This window comes from Varroa destructor, unplaced genomic scaffold (assembly GCF_002443255.2).
Source record: "Varroa destructor unplaced genomic scaffold, Vdes_3.0 BEIS01000002.1, whole genome shotgun sequence".
NCBI lineage: Eukaryota > Metazoa > Arthropoda > Arachnida > Mesostigmata > Varroidae > Varroa > Varroa destructor.
This window is the reverse complement of record NW_019211455.1, coordinates 47,881,318-47,906,180: the sequence shown is the minus strand read 5'-3', so window position 1 is coordinate 47,906,180 and position 24,863 is coordinate 47,881,318. Positions and strand designations below refer to the sequence as shown.

Below are 24,863 nucleotides of genomic sequence, written 5' to 3'. Positions count from 1 at the left end.
CACATATATATATATATATATAGGTACGTTCAGTAAAGACAGTGGCAAAAATAGGAACATTACGTATCATTTTATTCTTGACAATGTTCATACATACCTGAATATCATATACCAAACCTTCCCTCTTCAGATGGCTCAGGAGGCCACCTGGACGATTCTGTTGAAGTAAGTATGACACAAAGTAAAGTGGCTTGCAGCTGTAATCACCCAACGATTTAGGACTCAGCGGCCATGTAACAATAAATTTACCTAAGACATTTGAGTTTACTATAACAAGCTTATCAAGTAGATCTCGTGGAAACTCTGTAATATGGGACAATTCTTGCTTCACACTATATTCTTTCAGAAAACTACCGGCTGTGAATTCACGGGCTGGTGAAGATTCTACCGAAGGAAAGATACGAGAAAACTTTTCGGCAATGGTAGCCAGCTCATCAATGCTTTGCTTGCCACTTAGTGCTAGAGAACTATGAGTTGCATTATAGAATGTTTTAAACTGTTCTTCGAGTCCAGTATCGGTAAGACACGTTGAGTCCTGTTGGAACAAGGCGAGCAACTTACTAAACGGATGAGTTTTTCCTAGGAGGCCAGCTAGAACTTCATTTTCGGAGCTTCTAGCATAAATATTAGTCAACAATGCTTTCTTGCCAGCCACTGATCCGAGCTCCCCGACTGCGATGACCTCGGCGAATTTAATTGCAGCCAAGGTCAATGCAGACTGATGCACTTCGAACCCATACACCGTATAGTCTACCCGTACATCAGGAGGATATACGGCACCATTGTTTAGTTTAATGAAGTCCTCGAATCGTGCGAATCTTTCTGAACTTCGAATAGCCTGTTGTAGCGCAGCTATTTCAAGTCCATCAGCTAATCCACATGAAACACATACAGAGAAGCTTGCCAAACGCTGATTTGTATCAGACACAATCAGACATCGAAGGCCGCGCAAATCAATCCGGCGTACATCTCGATTGTCACAAACAGCTCTTCGAACTTTATGGAACTTCCATTGCTCCGAAGCTGAACTATCCTCCATCGCAAACATCTTCCTGTCGTCCGCGTTTTCCTTTTTCCTAATCATGGCTGCGCACCTCAAGCTTAACCTGCTGGACACAACTTAGACCTACGACGAGCACTGCATTTCACTGTTCCTAGTCAATGCTCGGAGACTTTTTCCTGCATTTTCATTTCTTAGACCTATTCTGCTGCTGTGTAGAGGCTTTCATTCACCGCTGTATTTTATCCAGTTCTGCGAATACGACTAATTTTCTACGTAATCTTCGCGCATCGTACACCGTTGACTATACACCTATATTTTGATGTCAATGTTGCTAAGTGTGATGTAGGCGCGCAATCCACCTTACTTTGCTGCATTTGCTATAGCCCGATTGCTCTACACAAATTTGCCGTTTCGTTGAACTTGTTTTCTGGTTGAGGCCGATCTGTTGAAATCAGTTCGGGCTCTTCGAATGTCAGTTTATGTGTCGGACCTTCCCACGCCCAACAGATGTGAACGGGCGACCGATCCGTCTGCTTGTTCTACTGGACACCTTTTCGAGTCCTGCTTCCGTCTTCGCTAACGGCAATCCGAAACTGACTAAACCAGAGCCACACCGAAGTTAGTGGTCAACGGCAGCAGTCGATCTAAGTAGATATCATAGACGTCAATAGCAGAACAGTCATAGCGTTGCCATTGTCCCCTGCCGACAACAAACCAACTACGAACCTCCTTTCTGAATGCTTTCATTTTTTTCGACCAACTTCAGCTGATGTTGGTCTCGAACTTTGTTGACTTCGGCATTGTAGCAATGGCCTCGACAGAACCAGAAACAACATTGACAATAACATTAACCATGACTGAGACGTTGCTGTTGGATGATGGCCGAAGTAACTACAGAGCGTCGTCGTCGTCGCCGTCGCCGGTAACATTCATAGAAAGAGCGGCATGTTGATAGTTTGAAGCTTCCGAAACGTCTAATGCTGGAACTGCATCTGCAATTCTATTCAAGAGCTCTAGTGTGACACTAGCGTCATCAACATCAATAGCACCGACGTCGTCGACAACAGCACCATTATCATCACCGTTACCGTGATCTTCGCCGTAAGCAAGCACTGCTACGCTCGCTAGTTTTATTTTCAGAAGCATATTAAAGGAAGAAAAGTCACATTTTTCGTGCTTTCATCTATATATATATATATATATATATATATATATATATATATATATATATAGGTTTATCCTGTCTCTATGCCCTGTAGTAGACTTCGTCTCCTACACGTTTCTGCGCTATGTATTCGATGGCAGCGTCGGCGAAGCAACGTTCGTTAGGTGGTTCACTTGTCAGCTAGGTCGCAATGGCGTTCTATACCATCGGATAACTAGCGCAGAGATGGCACCGATGACGAGCTGTGGTCTTCGAGCCCGCCACATTGACAACACAATAGCGGAGAGGGAGGGTAGGGCAACGCCTCCACTATCCAAGTTTCACAGAGCAAAGCGCGCATAGAGGCTGAAAAATGCCGTCCTGTAGCAAAATCGAATGAGGCATTGAAGGGAACATCGGCAGATCGGCTTTAGTTTAGATAAGATTTATAAGAAAATCCAGCACTAATTATTATCAAGTATTATTTATCGTGAATCTATGGAAGAACTGTTGAATATAGATTTTCATAGAAGATAGTAAGCGCGTTCTATAAGACGAGTTTCTCCGACTAGAAAACTTCGTTACGCCGTCAGTTGATATGTACAGAACGTACGAAGAGGTCAGTGGATCGTGGCGCAGCACTCGACGCATACCCGTGGTCTCAAATTGGTTGTGCTGCACGCAAAGACTTCCGTATAGATATAGTCGGGTCGAATATTGATCTCCGGCCAGGAAGGTTGATTGTGTGTATCTACGAGACAATTTCAGGCACATCGTCTAGTGGTTAGATCAAGACGAGGGTCTCTTCGTTATAGATGGCTTGAAAGTTTCGAAGAGCTCCCTCACGCCTTCATTCTTACAGAGGACATTGATTTTGATTACGTAGTCGGATACCATACCTCATCCTTGGCCATATTTTGTACTCGAGGCCCACTCGAACGCCGAACGCTCATGCGATAAATAATGTAAATATCACAATCTCCCTATTGAATGGTTTCCTATGCTCTTTTGAAGATAAAAAAAATTACCGTCGACGCTGTTTCTGAACGCAATACACAATAAGATTAGCAGTGAACAATGAGTCGAAAATACGCTCTATTCTTTGTAAAGCTTATTTAAAGAGTCAATGCGATTACTACCGAAAGGCATGTAATAACTTTAGCTAACTAGATATATTTCTTGTTGTGATTTTATACAAAGCCATTTTCGCGCTGCCGTATAAACTTTGCCTATTACAGTCATTACATGTGAGGTTTGTTGTTCCGTTATAAACATTAACATTACCGAGTGATTTGTTGTTCTATTTTAGTTTGGGCTACTGATGTGTCTTGAAATTTTCTCATCTAAACGGATTTTTTTGTCGCGTCATACCTTAGCAAACTTATCCTCAAAATCCAAGGTAATATATTTTAGGTTACGTAGGACGCTGAGCTATAGGCTCCTCAAAGTTGTGCACCTTCGATCACAAAGATAACCGACGAATCCCAAATCAAAAATCAGCTAATAGGTACATAAAGTGAACTTGCGATCCACATAAAATAGGTTCTGTCTCGCCAGTGGCCGTAGACAGATGTGTCACTCAAATCCTCTTAAAGATCTAGTAGGTCCGCTACGCCGCGTTGATTCTTTTCAGTTTTCAGAAGGACCAGCCTTGGGTTACTTGCAGGACACTAAGGGCGCCCAACGATAAAGGCCAGGTCAATGACTACTCGGTTTTTAACTCTGATAATTTATCTGGTGGCTATTTGATGAGACAAAGTAAAATTACCACTTTCGAAGGACAGCTCGCTATTCTTGTCAATTTAATCATGTGAAAAGCTTGCTTTAGCGCTTTTTCCAAAATGGAAACTTTCAATGTTCCAGTGAGAGATGCTAAAAACGACTTTGCATACCTCTGTGCTTATAAGAATCTGTGGTAGTAGGCGGAAGGCCTCGGGCTGTAGCAGAAGCTTGTGATCGTGAAGGGTTTTCGTTGACGATGGTGAAACAATGTGCTTCGAATGCTGGAACAATCAAAAATGGTATACCGTTAAAGCTAAATAATAAAGGAAAGGGAGTGAAGGCAGGTAAAGGTGTAACGTGAATTTAGGTGAGTTAAAGCGGCGGATAAGAACTTAAAAAGATTGTATTACGTTTCAACTTTGTGGTATAGGGCATATGGGCGAAAGTGTATTCTTATAGTTTAACATACTTGATTTATGAACATGATGCTTATAAGTTTTGTTTTTTAGTTAAGTTACACCGAATAACAAAGCGCTCTACCGAGCACGAGTCAAACTCTACATAATATTTTTAGGATACCTGAGCGACAACTTGATTTGACACCAATGCCTTTGTTCACATATATATATATATATATATATATATATATATATATATATACAATGAATAAATAATAACAATTAGCCAATGCTGCTCGTAAAACAACCACAGTCTGAGTTTAGGCATATAGTGAAGGCTGAAACAAGTCAAATGCTTCTGGAAGTAGTACGGTTAAGAAAAATACTTGTGTCGTCATGTCGTGCGCTTGTAATGACAAACATAAGTTTATAAAAATAAGTCTAAATTTAAGCGAAATTAAGCAAATATCTATCGTATGCTTTCTTCCTTTTATAACAGAACGCCACTGTGCATAAAAAACAAGATTATAAAACAAGGACTACAGAAAAACAAGCTACTATTACGGTCATGTCAAATAGATTCTGGCACAACATATTTACAATTATTCAGAACTCATAACTAAACATTTCGTTTTATTCTATAACTTTTACGAGGCAGACGAAGGAAGATTCATCATAAAAGTTAGCTATAAAATTCAGAGAAAGAACTAAATCATCCAGAAATTACTATTTTTATACAAAAACTAACGCTAAAATAGTGCTTCAGGATTTCAAAAAACTCAACATTTTCAAATGGCGCGAGTCTAACGAAACAGACACGTGGAACTACTGAACTAGTAGACGGGATACTTAAGACAATCGGGATAGTTCTACCATCTGGCATCTGCTCAAGCGGGGACTAGAAGGTATTATATACTTAGCTAGGAGTATATAGGTCAAACCTCCGAGTCGACACTCAAATATATAAGAAATAGAAATATAGAATCAGTTTCACTAATGCTGGGGAAATGTTATAAAAGATGATATTGAATTTGTTGCAGACTGGTTCGAAGCAAATAATATTCTAGATATTGTAGAAGGTTGCCTTCTTGCAATGATCTGATAGATTTTATTCATCAACTCAATGATCCTTCAGAATTAGATAGAACTTTCGGCCGTTCACTAATGACACCATCGAGAGTCTTCAATAGACCACTAGAAAAAAAAATCACCAATTAATTCAAATTGATTCAAAGCCATCAATAAAAATCAAAATGGAAACATACAATCATAATAGATTATTTTCGGTAAGCCAAGAGAGATCGGATCTGAGGGAAGTATTCGACAGGACAAACAAAAAGTACCTATTTAGCAAACGACCGCTATTTGGCCTAGATAAGTTAAGCCAAAACGGATCTATTTAGTAGAGAATAAAGAGGTTAAGGTCCCAAACCAAACTAACTGTATAGAAGCGGAGGGCCCGGGTACGGGACCCAATCTCTCGAGCATGTCGACAATAGGCCTTCGTAATTTTTTTTTTAGAAAATCTAGCGGCCTTAAGCGAGACATACATACGTGAAATGTGTAGAGAGAATTAAAAGTGAATTGAGCATTACTTAGTGCATTAAGCAGCATAGTTTCGAGACCAGGTTTCGAAAAAGGACCTGCTATCCATGATGTAATCATATCTTTGCTGTGGAATACTTTATTAGAAGCTAATTTTAGGATGAAAGTGTCCTAAGTGACTGGATTCCGCTAATATGACTTTATAACTGAAGAATTCCAGATTCGTTCGGATTTTACGTATGTAGGGCAATTACCCATGCAAGTACACGGAACTGGTTTAATGGAACAGGGACAAATGGCCATTAGATTTCAAGCACTGAACAAGTACTGGCTCCTCGATTTGAAACATTGCACAAGCTAACTGTAATAGATAAATATCTATAAATACGATATCTCAAAATCCTACCGAAAAGTAATTCAAAATAGATGGCAAAGTCTTACTATCTTCTATTGCGTAGCAGCATCGAGTTTGGCTACGAACTCACAAACTTGTTACCATCATAAACGAGATAATCTTCACTTACATTGAAGCTGTAAAAAATCTTTTACGCAGAGTCGCCTACCGAAACAGAGATATCGAAAGTTAACACTTAGCGAGCTATCAAGTAATAGCTGACAGAATTTTTGCGGGACTTCAGATCGAAAGAAGTTGCTGGTCATCATTAATATCCTACGACAAAACGTAACGAGTTTTTTTTTTTCATTTCTACTCGACATCGTTCCTTCCCGATATAGAGCGTTGCGATTCGAATTGGGATATAAAGAATGTTACCTTATTGAAGGAGATACACACACGCACAGAGAGAGACAAAGAAAGGGTTGATGTGTGTTCGGCCGACATGCTTTATAAATGTCTTCCAAACTGTAGGAAAGGTCTGTAAGCCAAGTAGTCAAAAGCAAAACAGGATACTCGCGTCGGGTCAGGCTGATTATCTAACGGTGACAATAGCCCAATAGGCATTGCTTATATCAGTCGTTTTGTTCTAGACCAATTAAGAGCTGACCTAGGGTTTTTCAAAGATAAGCAATTACATAGACAAGGATTAGAGCTAGCCGAATGAGGTTTGGTAATAGAAAATGACAATTCTATCTAACCCAAAGAAGCGCCTATTTACGAACGAGGTCTTGAAAAATCAAAACAAGTTGAATTTTCTTACAGTTCTCGATGCGAGAATATTTGGTAAGTTTGATAAACTTATTTGTTGAAAGGCTGTAGTCGGCGTAATTATCATCAAGTCAATCGACAGTCGGATAGTACTGAAGTTTATCGATATTAAGTTCTTCTCTATCGCTAACTTGTAAACGAAAAAGGGGCTATTACGATGCATTTCCGTAGTTAGTCAGTTTGTACCTCCAACATCCTTTCATCAATAATAACATATATAAGTATCAATATGATTTAAGCGGTAACACTAATTGTCTGATTATGAATGTTAACGATATTCTCCCTCTGTCTAATAAATAAAAGGGTTAAAAAGGTTATAGTTGAAGGCGGAATTGCATCTCACTAACTTGAGTATGAAGCCGACGACGTTTACTTACGTTTAATTTTTCATAGTGCAGTACGCTACGATCCGTAACAATGTGTTATGATCGGTTCCAGGCAGAGCTGTTACCTGTGTATCACCTTCTAAATCATTTAGAAGCTGATAGGAGAGAATCTCAGATATGTCGTTTCACAGCTGTTTCAATATATTTACAGAAGATGTGCGCAGCGGTGACACTTCTTATCTCTATTAGATTTACTCAGTAAGGACATACCGATAAGGTATTTATGTTAAAAATACCCTTACCATAACTAAGATAAAGCAATCGTAAACTGTCAGCTAAAAAAGTTTTCCATACGTTTCTATCCTATTACAAGTACTGTTTTAAACCCGAAGAGGTTCACTCGAGTCCTGCGTTGCCAAACAAACGAGACTTGAATAAGAGAATAAATAAAACCCACTATCTAGAATCGGCTGAATTCAAAACATCGTTTATTTAAATACAGAGCAGCTTCATATACCGTGTATCTAACTGTCAACTACTTCGTCTGTTCGACGACAAACGGAAATGTTTTGCTTGAAGTGTTCGAAAGAGTATTGTTCACTGCAGCTGGTTATTTTTTTTTTTTCTCTAGGTTGGCCTGCAGAAGGCTTGTTTATGGAGTGAACCAATAATTCGTTCAGTATATTATCTTCATGATACGCACATGCCTTAGAGAACTATTGTTTATTGCTACCGTCTTAGACCTCGAAAAGGAGAATGGACCTCAGTAGTTGTTTGTTGACGGTCGTAATATTTACACGTTTGTTGATAACTTAAGCGGCGTAAACGAGCTTAGCTGTACCGTACGGGTGGCAGTCCTTGTTTCCAATGTGATCGCGTTCGTTCAGATGGCTCTATCACTAATTACACATAGTTCTATGGCTTACGTACTCCGCAATCCAGCCGCTTGGGTGTTTGCAGACAACATTTACAGCAGAAGATATCGGTGCCCTAGGATGAACCGTTCGAAAATTCATACGAAAGACTGTCGATTTCCATTCATCTCTAACTCCAACGCCTATTAAAGGTGTTTTTTAATATCGAAATAAAATGCGACACATTAGATATTATCATTAATCATCTTCGTAGTGGTAGATGCATTCGTACACGTACGGAACATGTACAAATAATTTATTCTACTAGCGTATTCCTCGCCAGCTAGGCTGTAAATGGTAGCGTCTTGAATAGCGGAGCATTTGGCTTGCGTTGACAAACTTAGTCCTTCAACTTTTCCAACATTTTTCCTTCTTTCAAAGGCTGTTGAAGTATACGTGACTGATTCTTGACTATTTCCCAAAACCTTCTACATTGTGAACGCTTTAGTCATCACCTCCCTGCCATAGAATATCAGTGACAAATAGTTAGCTGTCACCCGCCTCGATATCATATAAGAGGAACATTTTTGGCTCAAGCATCCTACGTTTCTTCAGCATAGGATGACACGTAATAGTCTGACGATTGGTTTGATGTGTCCGACGCTACAAAGCGTCAAGTTTTCAAATGAAGGCGGCGTCGATTTTTCCCTGCCTTCATACGAAATCCCATTCGTCTAGACTTACACCTCGGCTTCATATCCGTAACTCTGATCTATCTTGTATCTCGTCTTTCCTCACTCTCGTCTATTTCCTTTAGTAATAAAAATCTTGTCCCATATGATAAGATTAGAATGCCATTTTCTGGGAAATGATGCTAACGACCGATAGATAAGAAACGTAAAACTTTGACGTCTATGTGTGTTAGTGAATGGTGTGGTGTTTTATTTAATGTTGCTGCTACGCCAATTCTGTTAAGATGTTTTCAAGTGAATTTAGACTCACGGAGAGGTTGGTAAATGGATGATGTACCATTAAAACAATGATTCTGGGCTTCATTTTATTCTACATACGATTTGCTGTGACTTTGCCAGTGTTGGCAGTGTTGCTTGGCCTCACTTTAAAAAAAGGCGGCCACCGTTTATTATACCGTGTTGCGCTGAGGTTAGCCCCAGCAGTCATTTTCGCCGTAAACCCGCCACTTGGGTGATGATTTACTCGTCGATTTTAACCACGACACTCCCGCCACACCCAGCGTATTCATGAAAACGCTCCCAACGTAGCGTCAATGAAGAAGGCTCAGCGAAGAACATAGCGTTTTTATCTTCCCGTCCGCACGATCGCTTTCGTTTGTTTTCATGCGCTCGATTTTACTTCGTTCATGTTGGTCTCGTTCTCTATTTCCTCTTCGTCTTCGATTTTAATTTCGTCCAGCTTTACGCTTCGTCGTATCGTGCTTAGAGCTTCAGAAAACTATGGCAGAAGAGTGAGGACGGTCACCTCTCGCGGCACGACGACTGTGCTGCCGGTAGCGGCAGTATTGAGCGCACAAGTGGCATGCCCAATAGTGGGTTGGACCACTCACTGGCTTTTTGACCAACTGACGTTCCAACAAGGTACGAAGTTCGTCTACCTCGGCAGCATTCGCCATTCGCAACGTTGTTCAGAGTGCGGACCGAAACGGGGATTTCTCATGGTGAGCATATAAGTTTAAAAGAACGAATTTCTTATCAGTTGGAAGAGCCATGTAAGTACTTTCAGAAACACCTTACTGCCGTGCCGAAATCAGTTGTGCAGACCCCGATAAATATAGTAAAATAAATTCAATTGCAAATTGTAGCATGTGAATAGTAGATCGTAAATGCTAGACGATGGCCTAGATTCGAGCCAGGTAGCCTGCCGCCAAAATCAATCTCCGGGCATCCGACGCTGCGTTTGTTTAATGTGCAAAAGTTGGATAGTTGTGGCAGTGAAGAGGCGAGATTGACGTCGGGAAACGATATATGCGATGATGTTCCCCCTTTTATTTGATGGCCACCGGATGCTCTTTGGTCCCTTCGAAGAATTTTTATTGACCGCTTAGTTACGTCTGTGTCTCACTTTATTGTGTATGGTTGACTCCGAGATGTTGTCGGTATATGCTGTGCCGTTGACGTTGCGTCATTGCTTTTACGTAAAAAGATGACGTTTCTAGAACTTGTTATGCTATCCGTCAGACATTGCAACGCGTCAGACGTTATTGTCAGAAAGAGAGGAAGCGAGACGTTTGCCAAAAGCCAGTTATTATTTCTATATATTTTGTGCACTGTAAAAGCAAATCAGACGAGAGTAGAAAAAAGTAATTCTGGTGAGACATGCTAATACCGATAGAAACGTTCATGGCAGTCTACTGAGATTTGTGCGTCGCGCTGTGGATCGAAATACAAGCTTATATTAGCGCGTAGACAACAGGGTTCTATGTATTACAGATCATACATAGAATCCGTTGCTAAGAAATTTGAGTTAACGCCATCTGGGTCGGTTCCTATAGTAAACAATCGATTAATATGTTTCCGAAAAAGGTTACCAGTTTAAAATCTCAACTGATAGTGACGCTCGTCTTATTCTGTCATTTGGCGTCTTGTATAACCTAGTCAGTCTTGCTAGAGTGCCCTTTTGCCTTTCCTATAGTACTAAAATAGTAAAAAACAAAAAAACTCTAGTAAAGGGCAAAATATCAACATGTCCAGTTACTAGTCGCTACTGTTCTAACTACTCGCTATATATTCTGATGTATAAAATATTACATCAGAATATATATATATATATATATATATATATATATATATATATATATATATATATATATATAGCGAGTAGTTAGAAAAGACTGGGCAGCGGTTAAAGGTCTAAAGTGAGATATAACACAATGATATATTGTTCCTATGTTTACTTTGTTGTTATGACACAAGCAATAGTCTGTTTTGTGCTATAACCTCAAGCATTCATAAACGCTCAGTTCAGGCATTGATTTTTTGCTTTGTTTAAGTTGCAATATACACAAACGTAGCTGCTAATAACTATAATGATTGTTATTGTTTCTAGCTTGGTAACGGCTGTGGGATGCGCCGCGTGCTAATTACTCTGTTCTTGCCGATTTGGATCTCCCGCGACAGATCAGCTGTTTCCACCCCTACGAACGGTCCACGTAAGCAGTAAACTATCAATTGTTTTTCCCCTTTAAATATGTACCGCTTATTCTGGATGACGGAAAAGTTCATGCTTGACTAGGTACGTCGCTTTAAATAAGAGAGAGAGCGCAAAATACGTACGATATGTAATCATAATTTAAGGTAACCAATTTACTGACAAGTAACGATCAGTAAGATTGTTATCACTAACTTGCTTTATACGTTGTGAGGTGTGTTGAGTATGTAGACCTGCGTTTTCATATTTGGGTACCATTCTACGCAAGCGTACTACCCGAACAGCCATTCTGTCACTGAGCCATTTTGTTGACTAACAGTAATTAAATATCGGTCTCACGTCTAGCTACGTAACCTTCTCTGCGCATTGACGAAGCTATTTATCAACGGGCCTATTTGAAGATGGAAATTGTAGGTAGTCCAACGTCAAGGGTTCGTAATAAAAAAGGACCTAACAGTTGACAGAAAAACTGAATGCATCAACTAAAATAGATAGTATTATTTAGGCACGGCGTGTTACTATCGTTGGTTACACTGGGGAGTAGAACCCGACCAACTTAAAAGTCTCAGCCAATTTCCGCCTACCAGTCGAAATCGTCGAGCGACAAATTCTGTATGCTCACACATCATTCTGGGCTTTGCCAGCGTGGGCAGTGATTTCAAGCCGAATCTCACTGCAGTTGGGGGCCTTCAAGGAGTCTCCAGGTGAGAAGAAGCAGAGAAATTCATATTTATTATATAACAATACTGACGCTTGAAAAACTTACTATTGAACCACAGTGGGGACTAGCGCTTTCTCTAAGTTCAAAATGTTTTGCTCATTGGTTATTGTATTTATTCGCTTGTAGATTCGTAAACGAAGGCCGGCCTTCGCCCACAACTAAAATGATGCTCTCCTTTGGCGGGGGAGGTGGACGGCAAAAAAGCTTTTCGAAAATGGTAGCTGATCGCGCAAGTATTCATTTGTGAGTATGAAAATGGCAAATTAATAAAGGCAGAATAGAGCGAGTCGCGTTGCCGGAACGATTACGCTAGGACCGCCTTGTTGCATTCGTCAGGATCTTTTTTACGGCAAAAACATCATTATTACCACTGTTACTAATATTATCATTGTCATACAAAATTTTCCCATAACTGCATCTGCGCCTTTCAGATTTCAGAAGTCACTTGCGGAACTGATCCGTTTAACGGGATTAGATGGTGTTGACTTCGACTGGGAATTTCCGACATTTCTTCAAAGTGGTCAATTCGGACGTTTCCTTGAACAAACGCGACTGACTCTGAACGCGATTAGCGGAACTAGGGCTATGCGTACATTGAGTCAACGTGACGACACTCCGACAATGGTTGAAACTGAAAGTTCTCAGCTGACTGGTGACCAGATTCAATCGTTTCCAACAAATAGTAATGATACTATTACAGATGAGGGTGGCATAAATGATAGGCCACGCAGAATGAATGGTATGGCTCTTTTAGAAAATGACATGTTGGAACTGAGCGTCGCGGTACCCGGTCCATTCACGCTGACGGCAGGCTACAGCCCCGAGCACCTTCGAGAGTGAGTCAGAAATGTTGCATCGGAACCTGTCTCCTTTCCTTTATACGAATCGTACATATGAAGCACTTCAGTAGGAAAGGACTAAGCCCACCATTGCCAAAAGATAGAAAATCAGCATACTTTTTCCCGAAGAAAATGGAACTAGCCACTTAACTAAGACTAGTAGGCCTAGGCTGCGTTCGTTGTCGGAGCTTAGCGTATTTCGGTATTGTAGTTTCCATCATAGCAGCATTTACTGAAATCGACAGCAGGAAAAACGTGGATCTGTCAACAAGCTTAAGGTCAAAGTGATCCGTCTGTTTTCCGTGTAAAAGGACCAAGTCCTGTTGTTTTCTTGAATTCACGCGGCGTAAGTTAACTCAAATTAAAGGATTTAATATTTTGACTGACGGGTGATCACCAACTAACAACAACATCAACAGCAACAACTTCTAGGCAATACATTAATGCAATCAAAAAGTAAGTTAGCTAGTTTGTAGAATATTCATGTTGGAAGTTTGGTTGACATTTCTCGGAAGGACATCAGTTAGAGTCAAAGAATATGGATGCATCATCTATTTATAGATGACGCGAAATCGAAGAGGCACACACACACACACACACACTTCATTTGCATCAATAGTCTTCTTTAATTAGAAGCACTAAAACCAACTTTATAATACAGGAAATTGAAAGTACATAGATAACGATACGGTGTGAATATCCTGTTCGCTTTTGCTTCTGTGCTTTCCAAAAAGTAACTGTACATTTATCAACGTCATGACGTATGACCTCGTGCTGTACGAGCCCTGGCATCCAATAGCAGCCCTGCACAACGCTCTCTATGGACAAGGAGGAGTTTTGAATGTACTCAATCTTTTCGCTGTTGACTATTCAATGGAGAACTGGGCTAATCTTGGAGTGCCTAAGCATATGCTATTGCTCGGTGAGCTATTTTTCTCTATTCTGTTTCTTAGCATTATGACTTTAGACGCACTAGACAAAATCAATTGTACGTATCTGTCCGCGTGCTTTGTTCCCCTACACGACAACTAAGACGTTACACGAAGAATGACTTAACACGCATAGACCATATTAGCAAGTCATCGTGATTCTTTTCAAAACGATTTCAATGCTACCGCATAGAACATGATATGTATATAGTTTGGAAGAAACACTAAACAATCGATCGGTTGGAGAGTATTTTCTCGCGCATAAACTTACGTCTAACTAGTTTCTCTATTCTCTCTCTCTCTCTCTCTCTCTCTAAAAGGCATCCCCACCTACGGAGTTGCCTACGAGCTCGCTAAGCCTACGCTCGCAGGGCACCTAGCTATCATTAACGGATACTCGAGTCTCGGAGCTAATATCGGCTACGACAAGGTAAATCGTACGTTTGTATTTATAGAACAAATAGCACTCGCCTTAACAACTTCTACATCCCATAGACATTGCAATTGACCTAGAATTAAGGACACTGCATAAATGATCCTGTCCCTATTTAAATTACGAAGTCAGAAAAGTGTAGGGTAGTTATGTAAAACTTTGGCACTTACACTGAGGCTTCTTCATCTGCATCCAGGACATCAAATAGCTTAACGTGAACAAAATGCTCTTTGCATATATAGATATATATATATTTCTTGTTCTTTATTTAAGGTTCTTTGTTAGTGTTTCGACTAGTACTTGGTAGCTTTGAGTGACAATGGTGAATACTCTGTCAATGGAAGGAAATTTGTTAATTTTACATGTTTCGTCCGTGACTGATTGCCACAATCGCGTGCGTGAAGACGTGTGAAATTATTGCCAAGCACCCATATAATGTGCGTTTCCATAATAAGGCGCGAGTTCCATTTGTTCACGACAGCGAGGGGAACTGGATTTCCTACGATAATGAGCGAAGCGTCGCCGAAAAGGTTAGTCTAAATAGGGTTGATCAGCGTGACTGTTCTGGAGCACGCTTAAGCCATCGTGTCACTGAAAAGATTATTTCTTTCTATATACAGACTATATACAAGACTATATCTATACATACTTGACGTAAGTAACACTGATGTTGGCAATGGCCACGAAATGCGTGACACGTGTGTTAGATCTTCCTTTGCACAGTTGTAACCTGAAATCTACTGATTAGTTAGATACTGAACCACTTGTTCTATATAAATCGGTAACACGGAGTCAGCTCGAGCCGGTATTACCACCATTCCGATGGCTTCCATATGTGATACATATTATACCGATTGTACATTTACAGGCGGCCTTCGCAAGAGCACAGCGTTACGGGGGTGTGATGATATTTAGTCTGAACGCGGACGACCCATTTGGTAAATGTGCTAAAATTCTAAATGACCTTCAAGCTGGGAAGAATCTAACTGCTGTCGACGATCCTGAGCATCAATTTCCGGTAGAAGTCTTGAGCGAGCCGTTTCCGCTAACCCGAATTGCTGCGTTTGCACTGCACGAAGCCGCAAAAGCAGACATCTAATTAGTAAAAACAGCTACAATCAACCATTTGTATGTGTATAAACTAAATATGATCTGAAAATTTAATGACATCATACTTCTACTGAGATTCCAAGAAGTGAGTTCCATGACGCTGGAACTAGCAGCGAACAAAAACACGTAATCATCACAGAAGCGTTGAATCTTCATACGTTTTTTAGCCAGCTCATAACAGCAGACGGCCAAATAAGATCATGCTTTGTCACATCAGTCATTTTAACGACATAAATTTGATAGGCAGTTAGTCGGCTGATGAGCTAACGGATAAAATAATTAGAACCTTGTGTATGGTACTATGGGGTATAACAAAGGTCTAGCAACAGGCTGTCAAATGTGAGTTTAACAGTGAGCGACAGGCTGGCCAGCAGAGCCACTAGACCCTGCTAATAATTTAAAACCATGAAACTTACCTTGTACATTACTAACAATAAAGGTGAGAGACCGATTTGTCATGAATCTTTCTTCGAACGATACTTTTTCATACTGTATCTCAAGTTGGAAAAGTATCGAAGTCGTTTGGGTACACTCGAGCTCATCCTCGGGAGACGTAAACTATTGGCCCTTAGTTAATTGATCAGTGAGCACTACAATGATGATTTAACAAACGCTCTGTGATCCGCTTATTCCAATGAAAACGAAAGAAGACGATCTACGAAATAACGATCCAAAGGTGGCTTATAACGAATCGGACGTAAATGCTCATGTTCTGGTAGTTATGTTACAGCAAATAAGTAGTAAGTTGTCATTCTAGGAATATGTTTTGCTCCTAAACACACTCTCATTCACTCGGCGTTTTCCTCCCATAGATTATACCTCGGCTAGCGCCCTGTCACCATACAGCCTGTGTAGACAATGGCAGAAGAAGGTCGACGTTCGTTGCTTTTGCTTGTTACTGTGAGTATGCCACCACGTCACCGTTGCGATAAGACAATGTTAAGATGGCTGTCTTTTTTCTACTGTACGCCAAGGGCCGAATCGACGACGAATCAGCCAGATCTTGGATAAGGCGGTGTGTGGTGTCACTCACTGCAAGAAAGCGATGCTCGTCGCATCGCTCCAATGTCATCTCGGAGCACTAGCTGAGCGCACATCTGCCCCCGTTGCTTCAGGTTGATTCCTTTTTATAGGACTGGATTGGGAAAGGGATGCGGGATGGCGGAAACCAATTTGGGCTTCAGGAAATAGAGGTTCTGCCGGATAAGAGTTATCGAATGAATGAGGCGTCTGCTACAAATATTAAAGGAGGAGAAAAGTGCAATTACAACTGTGGGTAACAAGAACCATCTTCGACTTGACTAACACGATGCCGCATTGTGCTCAACGGGTCTGTGCTTAAAGGACAGACGTTGAAGTTTACAATTTAGACGACACTGGCTTCAATCCCCGGTCAGCATTAGCATCATCGTCGTATAAGTATTAAACAGTATTAATTGCGAACTTGTGTTTTTAATGACACAAGGGAGTTAGGTTTCTGTTATCTCGTAAATGTATAGTAATATTATAACTTCTTCTTATACTAGTACTACACTCAAAGCAAGATTACATGCGTGCAAGTTTGCTGTTGCCGTGTTTGGCAAATAAGAACCATGGTGAGAAAATATTTTTGCTTGTTTAAAAGTACCCAAGCTCGTCTATCGCAGTTCTAGGTTGGTAATTCAAAATCTAGCTATTTACCTATGCTTTCTGTTACCAGATGTGGCTAGCTGACCAACCATTCCTCGAACACAAAGGGCCTGGCGTTTTTCTACTTTTTACAATCGTCATGAACATTTTCTTCGCAACCTTCCTCTGGCCGTTTGGCTTTCCATACGTGTGGAGGTTCCACCTCAAACAAACAGTTCACAATATAAATCTTCATGGCTTTACCTAGCGATATTGACATTCTTGTCTTGAATGCAGTAGGCAACCCAGCGTAAAAACATGCAGCCTTGTGTCACTGCTTTGAAAGATCTTATCTAAAATGCACACCCCAATACTTTTTTTTTTTTTAATTTGAGTTAATGGTAACAAGAGTCTGGTCAGTGTTTGCCATTAAAAGTTGAATTTTCCCCATTTCGACCATAGTCGAAATAACAGAAGTCGCACGCTCCGTACTAGCATTAACTAGAATATCTGACGGGAAAAACTTACCAATGCAGAAGTTCCGAAAGATATTTATCGATGAGAAAAGAGTAGTTTCAATTTTTTGGAAGGTCAGGCGTCTACAGAAAAGCTTGAACTTGAAATAGTTATTTACTAGCAAGCTAACTGTAATGCGTATAGATTATATAGAGGCGGAGTAGTTACGCATAATTTTAATACTCAATAGGCGTAGACGCCTAATGGGATATATCAACGACAAAAAGGTAACAGGGAAAAGCAGAAATATATTCATATGCAAATATATTTCTGAAACATATTTATATATAAATATATATATATAGATCTGGTCCTATTTGGCTTGCGGTAACTGCGAGTCTCTCAAACTACTTCCCCTACAATTGACCGACAGGCACCCACCGTAGCTACACAAAAAGTTGTTCGATAATAGAAAAACGTTTGTCGTGTTTCGACATCGCAATTCAAGCGGGATCCATGTTCACACGGACCGAATTCCCGCTACTGCTGACATCTATTTATGGGTTTTCTTTACTTACCAACCATCTTTTGGATACTATGTAGGATTCAGCGGCGACGTGGGAAGGTACATAAAGGAACAATCTAGCCAAAGCTTCGCCTTCCAGCCAATATAACCGATGGCGAACAATTCCCAGTTACTGAGTATTAGAATGAAAAAGCATGATGAAAACCAGGTAGGAACGAATGAAAAATTTAACGCAAGGAACTAACGTTGGATATATACAACGGCATTGCTATTGTACAAATCTGCCCGAGCGAAAAGCCTATTTAGATCACATCTGGTACTAACTCTTTTGGAACCTAGGTTATCCCTTGTGACAGTTGATTGCGGTTGCGGTTTCGCTATGGGAGAAAAATTAAGATGTTGAAATAATACCTACGGTGCCCGTAGATTCAAAATCAAACACTAAATATTGAGTGCTGGACACATTATTCTACCATATTATCCATAAAAAGTGAACATTTTTACGTTGTTTTTTTTGGCCCTTTAGACTATTTTATAGCATTTAGAGGCCGTGTATTATTATTACCTGATATTATTTTTGATGGTATACAATACACTAGCCATCTACGTAATAGAAAAGCTTTGAAATAAAAATTACGACCGCTGTATCGCTCAGCGATAGTACTATCAATAACGTCGTGACTTTCTCAAAGACGTAATGTAGTTGGATTGGTCACCTTTTTGCAATGGTGTATATATTATGAACCTTGATTGCAGTTAGATGATAACTGTGGCGCTTTCGAGAAATCTGAGAAAATCTTTACGTAAGTACGGACGATTCATGGTAGGGATTGCCCTGAATACGCCAAAACTCGTGAAAAAAGCGTTTCGATCAGATATCGGAAAGTGTTCAATCAGATGTCGGAGTCGTCTATGTAAGCTTCGACGGTTAGCTTGTCTTAGCTTCTTGAGCTTGTTCAGACAATTTAATCCTTCTTGGTTTTTTGCCTCTTGTTTCTTTGGGGTTTTCAACGTATTTCCAATGGAAATTTACTAATCTTTTTTTACGCGTGGCCTGTTTGAGCTAGGCTCCAATGAGTGTAAGCGTGTCAATATCGTTCATGGAAACAATATAAATTTATACACTGATACATTCAGAAAATTTTTACAAATACGCTTTAGACCTTGAATGATAACCATCACTGAAGCTGATGGCAGTTCCATTGAGAAAAAATATGTCCATTAAAACTGTCTCTTTCTAATTTAAATATCTGATGTCGTGTCGACGCAAAAGGATATTAATTTTATCTCAATTTATTTTGGACACCATGTGTAGTGTTCGATTTATGTAACGTCTACTATCTGCTTAGAAAAGTTAGTCGTTCTAGCGTACCAAAGCGATCACATTGTAAAGATACATAAGTAATAACAAGGTCTAGATGGCAGTGGAATATGTTCTGCAGAGGAATTGTCTTTCTGGCTCAAGGTATGCGATGCCTTTAGGTCACGTAAAGGTTGTGTATTAAATGATTTATTAATTTTCTATTGAAAATTGAAAAAACGAAAGTGCAAAAAAAAACATACACGAAAAAAGCGTAGTACACATGTTCATTATCACCACTGCGGCTTCATAATTTTCATTATTGCAGAATGATTACATTACCCCAACAAAGGGCGTAATTTCACGACAGAACGTAAACAATCGGCTCTAGGAGCTCAGTTAACTGACGCTGGGTCATTGCTATCCCTGCTGTCACCGTTTCTGTGTTCACTGTTGTATGACAGGGGACTCGAATGAAAAGTAAAGGGGGGAAAACGACAAAAACCTCGCTATTCTTCACACTAGTGTCCAATATAAATTCAAATGAGGTGGCTGAACATACAGAATCACTCGAAAAAAAGGCAGAAAAGTGTCTTGCAATTCCTTCGAACGTGTGCAGATGGTTCGAGGCTCCGGTGTCAATGCGTGTCACCGAAATTTGCGCGCGGACCTGCACTCATTCTTCTGTTATGTTGCGTCGGAACAGATAGGCAGCGATATAGAAGGGTGTGAGCAGATGATGGCTTGCACTGAAGCTGAACCCTTTAGGGCAACCACAAGCAAGCGTGGGGGAGAGATGAGCGTTTATCGATACGCATTTACACTACGAGCTCATGGAATATCGGACGCTGTACAAGATTTGCAGAACTACACTCGTTTAAGACTCACACGCGATGGTCAAAAGCTTTTTTCCGAAGTACGGCTTTTCGATGAGGTATGGCGTCTCTAGGAACATTAGCTAGCGATATATATTTATCAAAGGTGTAAGGATAAAGCAAATGTTTTGAATATGACATCTGGTGCAACCGCTAGGTACTGTTCTGGAGGACTGGCCTTCAGGACGAAACAAGATATGTCTTGGCCAAATATTTCGCATTTTACTTCGTCAGTTACATCAAACTCCTGGTAGTAATCAGTGCGAAACAAATGTGATTTTTCTACGCATGCAACGCTATGCAACGTTATATTATTTCTATTACGAACAGCTTTAGGGAGGCTCAAGTAGTTGTTCTCTTGCTTCTTGCGTTTTTCCATTTTGCCCCCCTTTCCTTCAAAGAAATAGCGCACCAACAACATATGTTATTATCGCCACAGTCATCACGGTACTCGCCGTCAAATCAACGCTTTCCTGTTAGCTGCTTTTCCTGCCGCAGGCTTTGATACCCCTTTGTAAGCAGTCTTTCAGGGACCACCATGAAGTCTACCTTATATCTTATGTTTTCACGATATGCAGATTAAATATTTCGATCTTGACCCGTATATACAATCCTTGGAACTTATTTACCGGTGATGAATTGCACACAGTCCTATCTGTGCATATGTATCGTGATACCAGTATGGGACTTCTGTCACATATTACGTATGCATATGTCATAGAAACGATGCTTTAGACCAAAACCATTATGTTTATGGCGCATGAAGTCAAAATGCGACGTTAACCAAACCGTCGTGAGCAAGGTTCTATTTCCGCCAAGCTAAGTTTTACAATGTAAAAATCCCTCAGCATTTATCGAACTAATGTGGCAGATGATTCAGACTCGACAATATGCTAGCCTGGGCCCTTAGAAGCCGACAGACAGAAACAAGGGGGACAGATTCTTCAGTGTAGGGAGTCGCTGAACAATTTAGTTAAAAATGAACATGCTCCATGATCAGGGAAAGAGGTCGCTTTTAGCTGTTAGCGGTGAAATACAGGACCAACCACGAATTGCAGCCTGATAACAATTTCGAAGCGCTATCAAAGGCGAGCGTTAGCACGGAGAAATCGACACGTTAGCATACTATTGGCGAAAGTTTACCTCTGAAGCCACTCGTCCTCGAACAAGCAGTAACAAGATTTTCAGTACAGAATTTACGAGGTTTCCGAGGACGGAAGGCTCAATGTAAAACGTCTAAAATGGCAGTTGAATACGCAATTAAGATTAAATAAGCTGTCCTTATGCAAACGAATAGGTTTGCAATTGTAGCGAGTTTATTTTGATTATCAGTTTACTGCAGCCCCCCCCCCCCCCGTGGCATGTCGATCGAAAAGAAAGCCTTCACTTTAAAACAAAAAAGTTGGAAGTTTGGAAAAGTTGACGGTACGTTTTCGAATCTGGTCCGAAATAGTTGTAAAGAAATATACCTTCGCTGCCAGGGATCCCTTTAAATGCAATTTAGCAATCCATTTCAGTATAGCTGGAATTAAGCAGCAGGTGTTGTTTCGGTTAGAAATCGGCCTTCTTTTTTCTTCTTCATAAATGTTTGCAAGGGGTCAAGGGGTCTCACTGTTTTTTTCTACAGAAAAATGTTGTTCGAATATCCCCACATGCGTCAGCTCACCATGAGGTCCCAAAACGTAACGTCACAAGGCGATTTTCATTTATTCGATGCGCGACCGCTCGAGAAACCCGCCAAGAGCCGGTAAGTAATAAACTGTTTTCAGTGTTCCTTTGGTTTTCTGTACTTTTTCCATTGTCTGAGCCATATAATTAGTTCAGTACTATACATAAACCAATTGATAGTAATCATCTATACCAGCTTGAACAGCTTCATACCAAGTGACAGATTCGCATTGCCATACGCCATACAACTAATGATGATTTTAGATGTTGTCACATAGCACTTTCCAAAGACCCTCTAATTAGTATGACCCTGGCGTTCACACGGTCACTGTGAAATATGTTATATTTATGTAGCGGTGGCTTCTGATCTTAGCTGATTCCGCCTCTGATCAGAGCGCCAGATTCATTAGTCCAGATAAGTGAACTCCCCCGAAGACGTTTAGGTAAACGTGATCTAATCTACTTCCAGCTGATCTTGAAGGCTTTTACGAGCGAGACAGCAGTCGAATAAAATGTACGTATATGCGAAAATAGCAAATGCCCATTTTGTACTTCATGCATGCATAAGGGCAAGTTACGCATGTAACTTTGGCTTGGTGTACCGAATTGTCAGCCGCTAATTTGAAACCACGAACGTATTTACGGGTCCATCATAGACCAGACATAACCAAAGCTCTGCTTGATTAAGTTAGTTTTCTCCGCAGTAGGCAGGTTAGCATCTGCGGTCCTAGCATCTTTGATTATGATTTCATACTAAAAGGCATTGCTTTTATGGAATATTTTATCACATATTGCAAACTCATGAGCAGAACCGAGCTAAGGGCTAGCTGTCGTGCAGTGTAAACATTATATACACTATAAACTAAACGACTATTTTGTTCAGGAATAAATTATTATTAAAGACATTTCTATATTTTAAAATTATTATCACTGTGACTGAATGCAGTAGAATACAAAATCGCGTTTCGCTATTAGATCGTTATCCTGCTAGGCCGATCGCAGGAGTTCCGCAAATCCTTCTCAATGATCTTACAGGATAAAGGTCTTGTAGTTCAGCTAATGTTGACACAACAAACTAATCTATAGTACCGAAACAAATTATTGGATATAATCGACCATCTAACGGCGCTGACGATGCCTGCGCTTTTTTCCTGGATCGAAGATGGAAATCCCTATCGCCTTTTCGTCTCCTGCAGACGCTCCTTCTAGCGGCGACGGCTGCAAGTACGAGCGGAAAACTAAAGTAATTTGAATCCAGATGTCTCCGCTCCTACTCTTACATGATATAGACATAGACGACTACATAAGCTAGGCTAGGCTAGGCTAGGCTAGGCTAGTGGAACCACCAGATATTCCGCTGCTACTTCAGCCGCCTGAGGGCAAAAATGTCGAATGGCGACCTGCCAGCCAGCTGCTGCTGGTGGGGCAATATGAGATATTGGAAGAGATCCAGCATGCCGCGTACTTTGGATGAACATTGGCGCTTTGAAATACGAACGGTTCAAGCTCACTTACTAGATAATGACGAGTTTCTGTACTTGAGGAAGCAACAGTTCAACTACCGAGTTGTTTGCTCGCAGGCTATGACAAACGCTTCTGCTTAGTGTATATAAATGTGTATGTGGGATGTTTCAAAAATATATATACTCATGTCGATGAACCCTAAGAGTTTGTTTTACTACACATTAGAGATTAAGTTTTATCTTGTTAGAGAAAAGTCTCTCTACGCCTAAATAACGAAAGCACAATTAAGCATCCTTATAGTTCATTCCTGCTGCTCGTATAGAGAAAGAATGAGCTTCAGATGAAGAGAATAGTTCTGCTTTTCAATGACATTTCGTTTCGATTACCATTCTAGTCCGTCAAAAATGCGTAGATGAAAAAAGGACAAATAGAGGTATTAAACGACAGTTAGTAAATAGCAACTTTTCTTTTTTTTTCTTCTTTTTTTTCAAAAAGCAAATTTTATAAGAACCTTACCAAGGCCACGATGGCGGAGTTGAATTTAGTTATTTCTTTGCCATTTGGCAATTATTAGCAGATGCTAATATGAAAGCAAAGGCACCATGATATGTATAGGTTATCTTCGAGCATAGAAATTGGCAAATTAAAAGGTGTTTATTTAACTATCCTGGTCAATAGGACTTTACGCTTTAATATCTAAATGAAAGTATTGTGGGTTTTATATATATATATATATATATATATATATATATATATATATATATATATATATAGCACCGTTAACATGCGCCAACATCCATAGGCATACTAATGTGAAATGTTGTTATGAGCATTAAATACCTAACCTAACCTAAGTTATAATAGAACAAAGTCGTATTGTAGCTAACCACTCCACCTACAGCAAGATAACATTGGAATATTATTATGCAGCGAAATATCCATTACGTGGTCCTGTTTTTTGCCTGAAGAGAAAAAGGTCCTATTAATTAATAAAAGGCCGCCAGTACGGATCCACTCAGACGGCCGTTCTCATGGTGGGCCTCCGATGTAGTTCAGTTACATTGTATTCCTTTTTTCGCTAATTGACTTTCTGTAGCTGGCCAACGATATTTTATCACGCTGTTGTCCTCGACAAAGCGTAGATTTTTACGGTTTACGGAATTTTTAACGGTGTGCTAATTTTGGACTCTCTGGGAATTACTTCTGGATGTCAAAACTTTAAGGTTACGCAACCTTCGATATTCCGTATCTGCGATTACAATCGACGTCAATTTGATCTGCGTCCAAATGCTTTAACGAGAAAAAAAAATCAATTTCATATACCTCCTATTTTATGTACTTTTAACAATATAAATGCTCCTTTATTTAAAAATGATGAAGCTATATGATATGGTTGTTCAAGATACGACTCGTCTATACGGCAGACCACGCGGCAGGGTTGAATATAACTAACAATAACCTCGCATGGCTGATCCAAAGGGTCGTTTCACCGATTATTTACTCAACTGTGTACCTAATCGAGTATCAACATCACATTAAGGTTTGAGCACGCTGGCAGTGGTGTCCTAAGAAATCTCCCACTATAAAAAAAAAC

At 40.1% G+C, this 24,863-nt stretch overlaps 3 protein-coding genes across 3 annotated transcripts in view; 1 reads left to right on the top strand and 2 right to left on the bottom strand.

Moving 5' to 3' along the window:
• LOC111245308 (uncharacterized) overlaps window positions 1-4,021 on the bottom strand; it is a 7,529-nt gene extending 3,508 nt beyond the window's left edge. The window contains exon 1 of the mRNA XM_022793495.2: window positions 98-4,021. Within this exon, the coding sequence (XP_022649230.1) occupies window positions 98-1,084 (987 nt within the window). The 5' untranslated portion in view covers window positions 1,085-4,021. The remainder of the gene's footprint in view (window positions 1-97) is intronic.
• LOC111245310 (uncharacterized) overlaps window positions 1-24,863 on the bottom strand; it is a 39,897-nt gene that overhangs the window by 6,786 nt on the left and 8,248 nt on the right. Inside the window, exon 3 of the mRNA XM_086978549.1 lies at window positions 4,040-4,150. Within this exon, the coding sequence (XP_086834675.1) occupies window positions 4,040-4,150 (111 nt within the window). The remainder of the gene's footprint in view (window positions 1-4,039; window positions 4,151-24,863) is intronic.
• LOC111245309 (putative endochitinase) lies at window positions 9,644-15,823 on the top strand. The gene is made up of 9 exons (XM_022793497.2): window positions 9,644-9,850; window positions 11,239-11,341; window positions 11,846-12,044; window positions 12,188-12,304; window positions 12,493-12,897; window positions 13,635-13,822; window positions 14,150-14,259; window positions 14,667-14,792; window positions 15,131-15,823. Exons 1-9 carry the CDS (start codon window positions 9,848-9,850, stop codon window positions 15,359-15,361), a joined length of 1,482 nt encoding a protein of 493 aa, XP_022649232.1. The 5' UTR covers window positions 9,644-9,847; the 3' UTR covers window positions 15,362-15,823.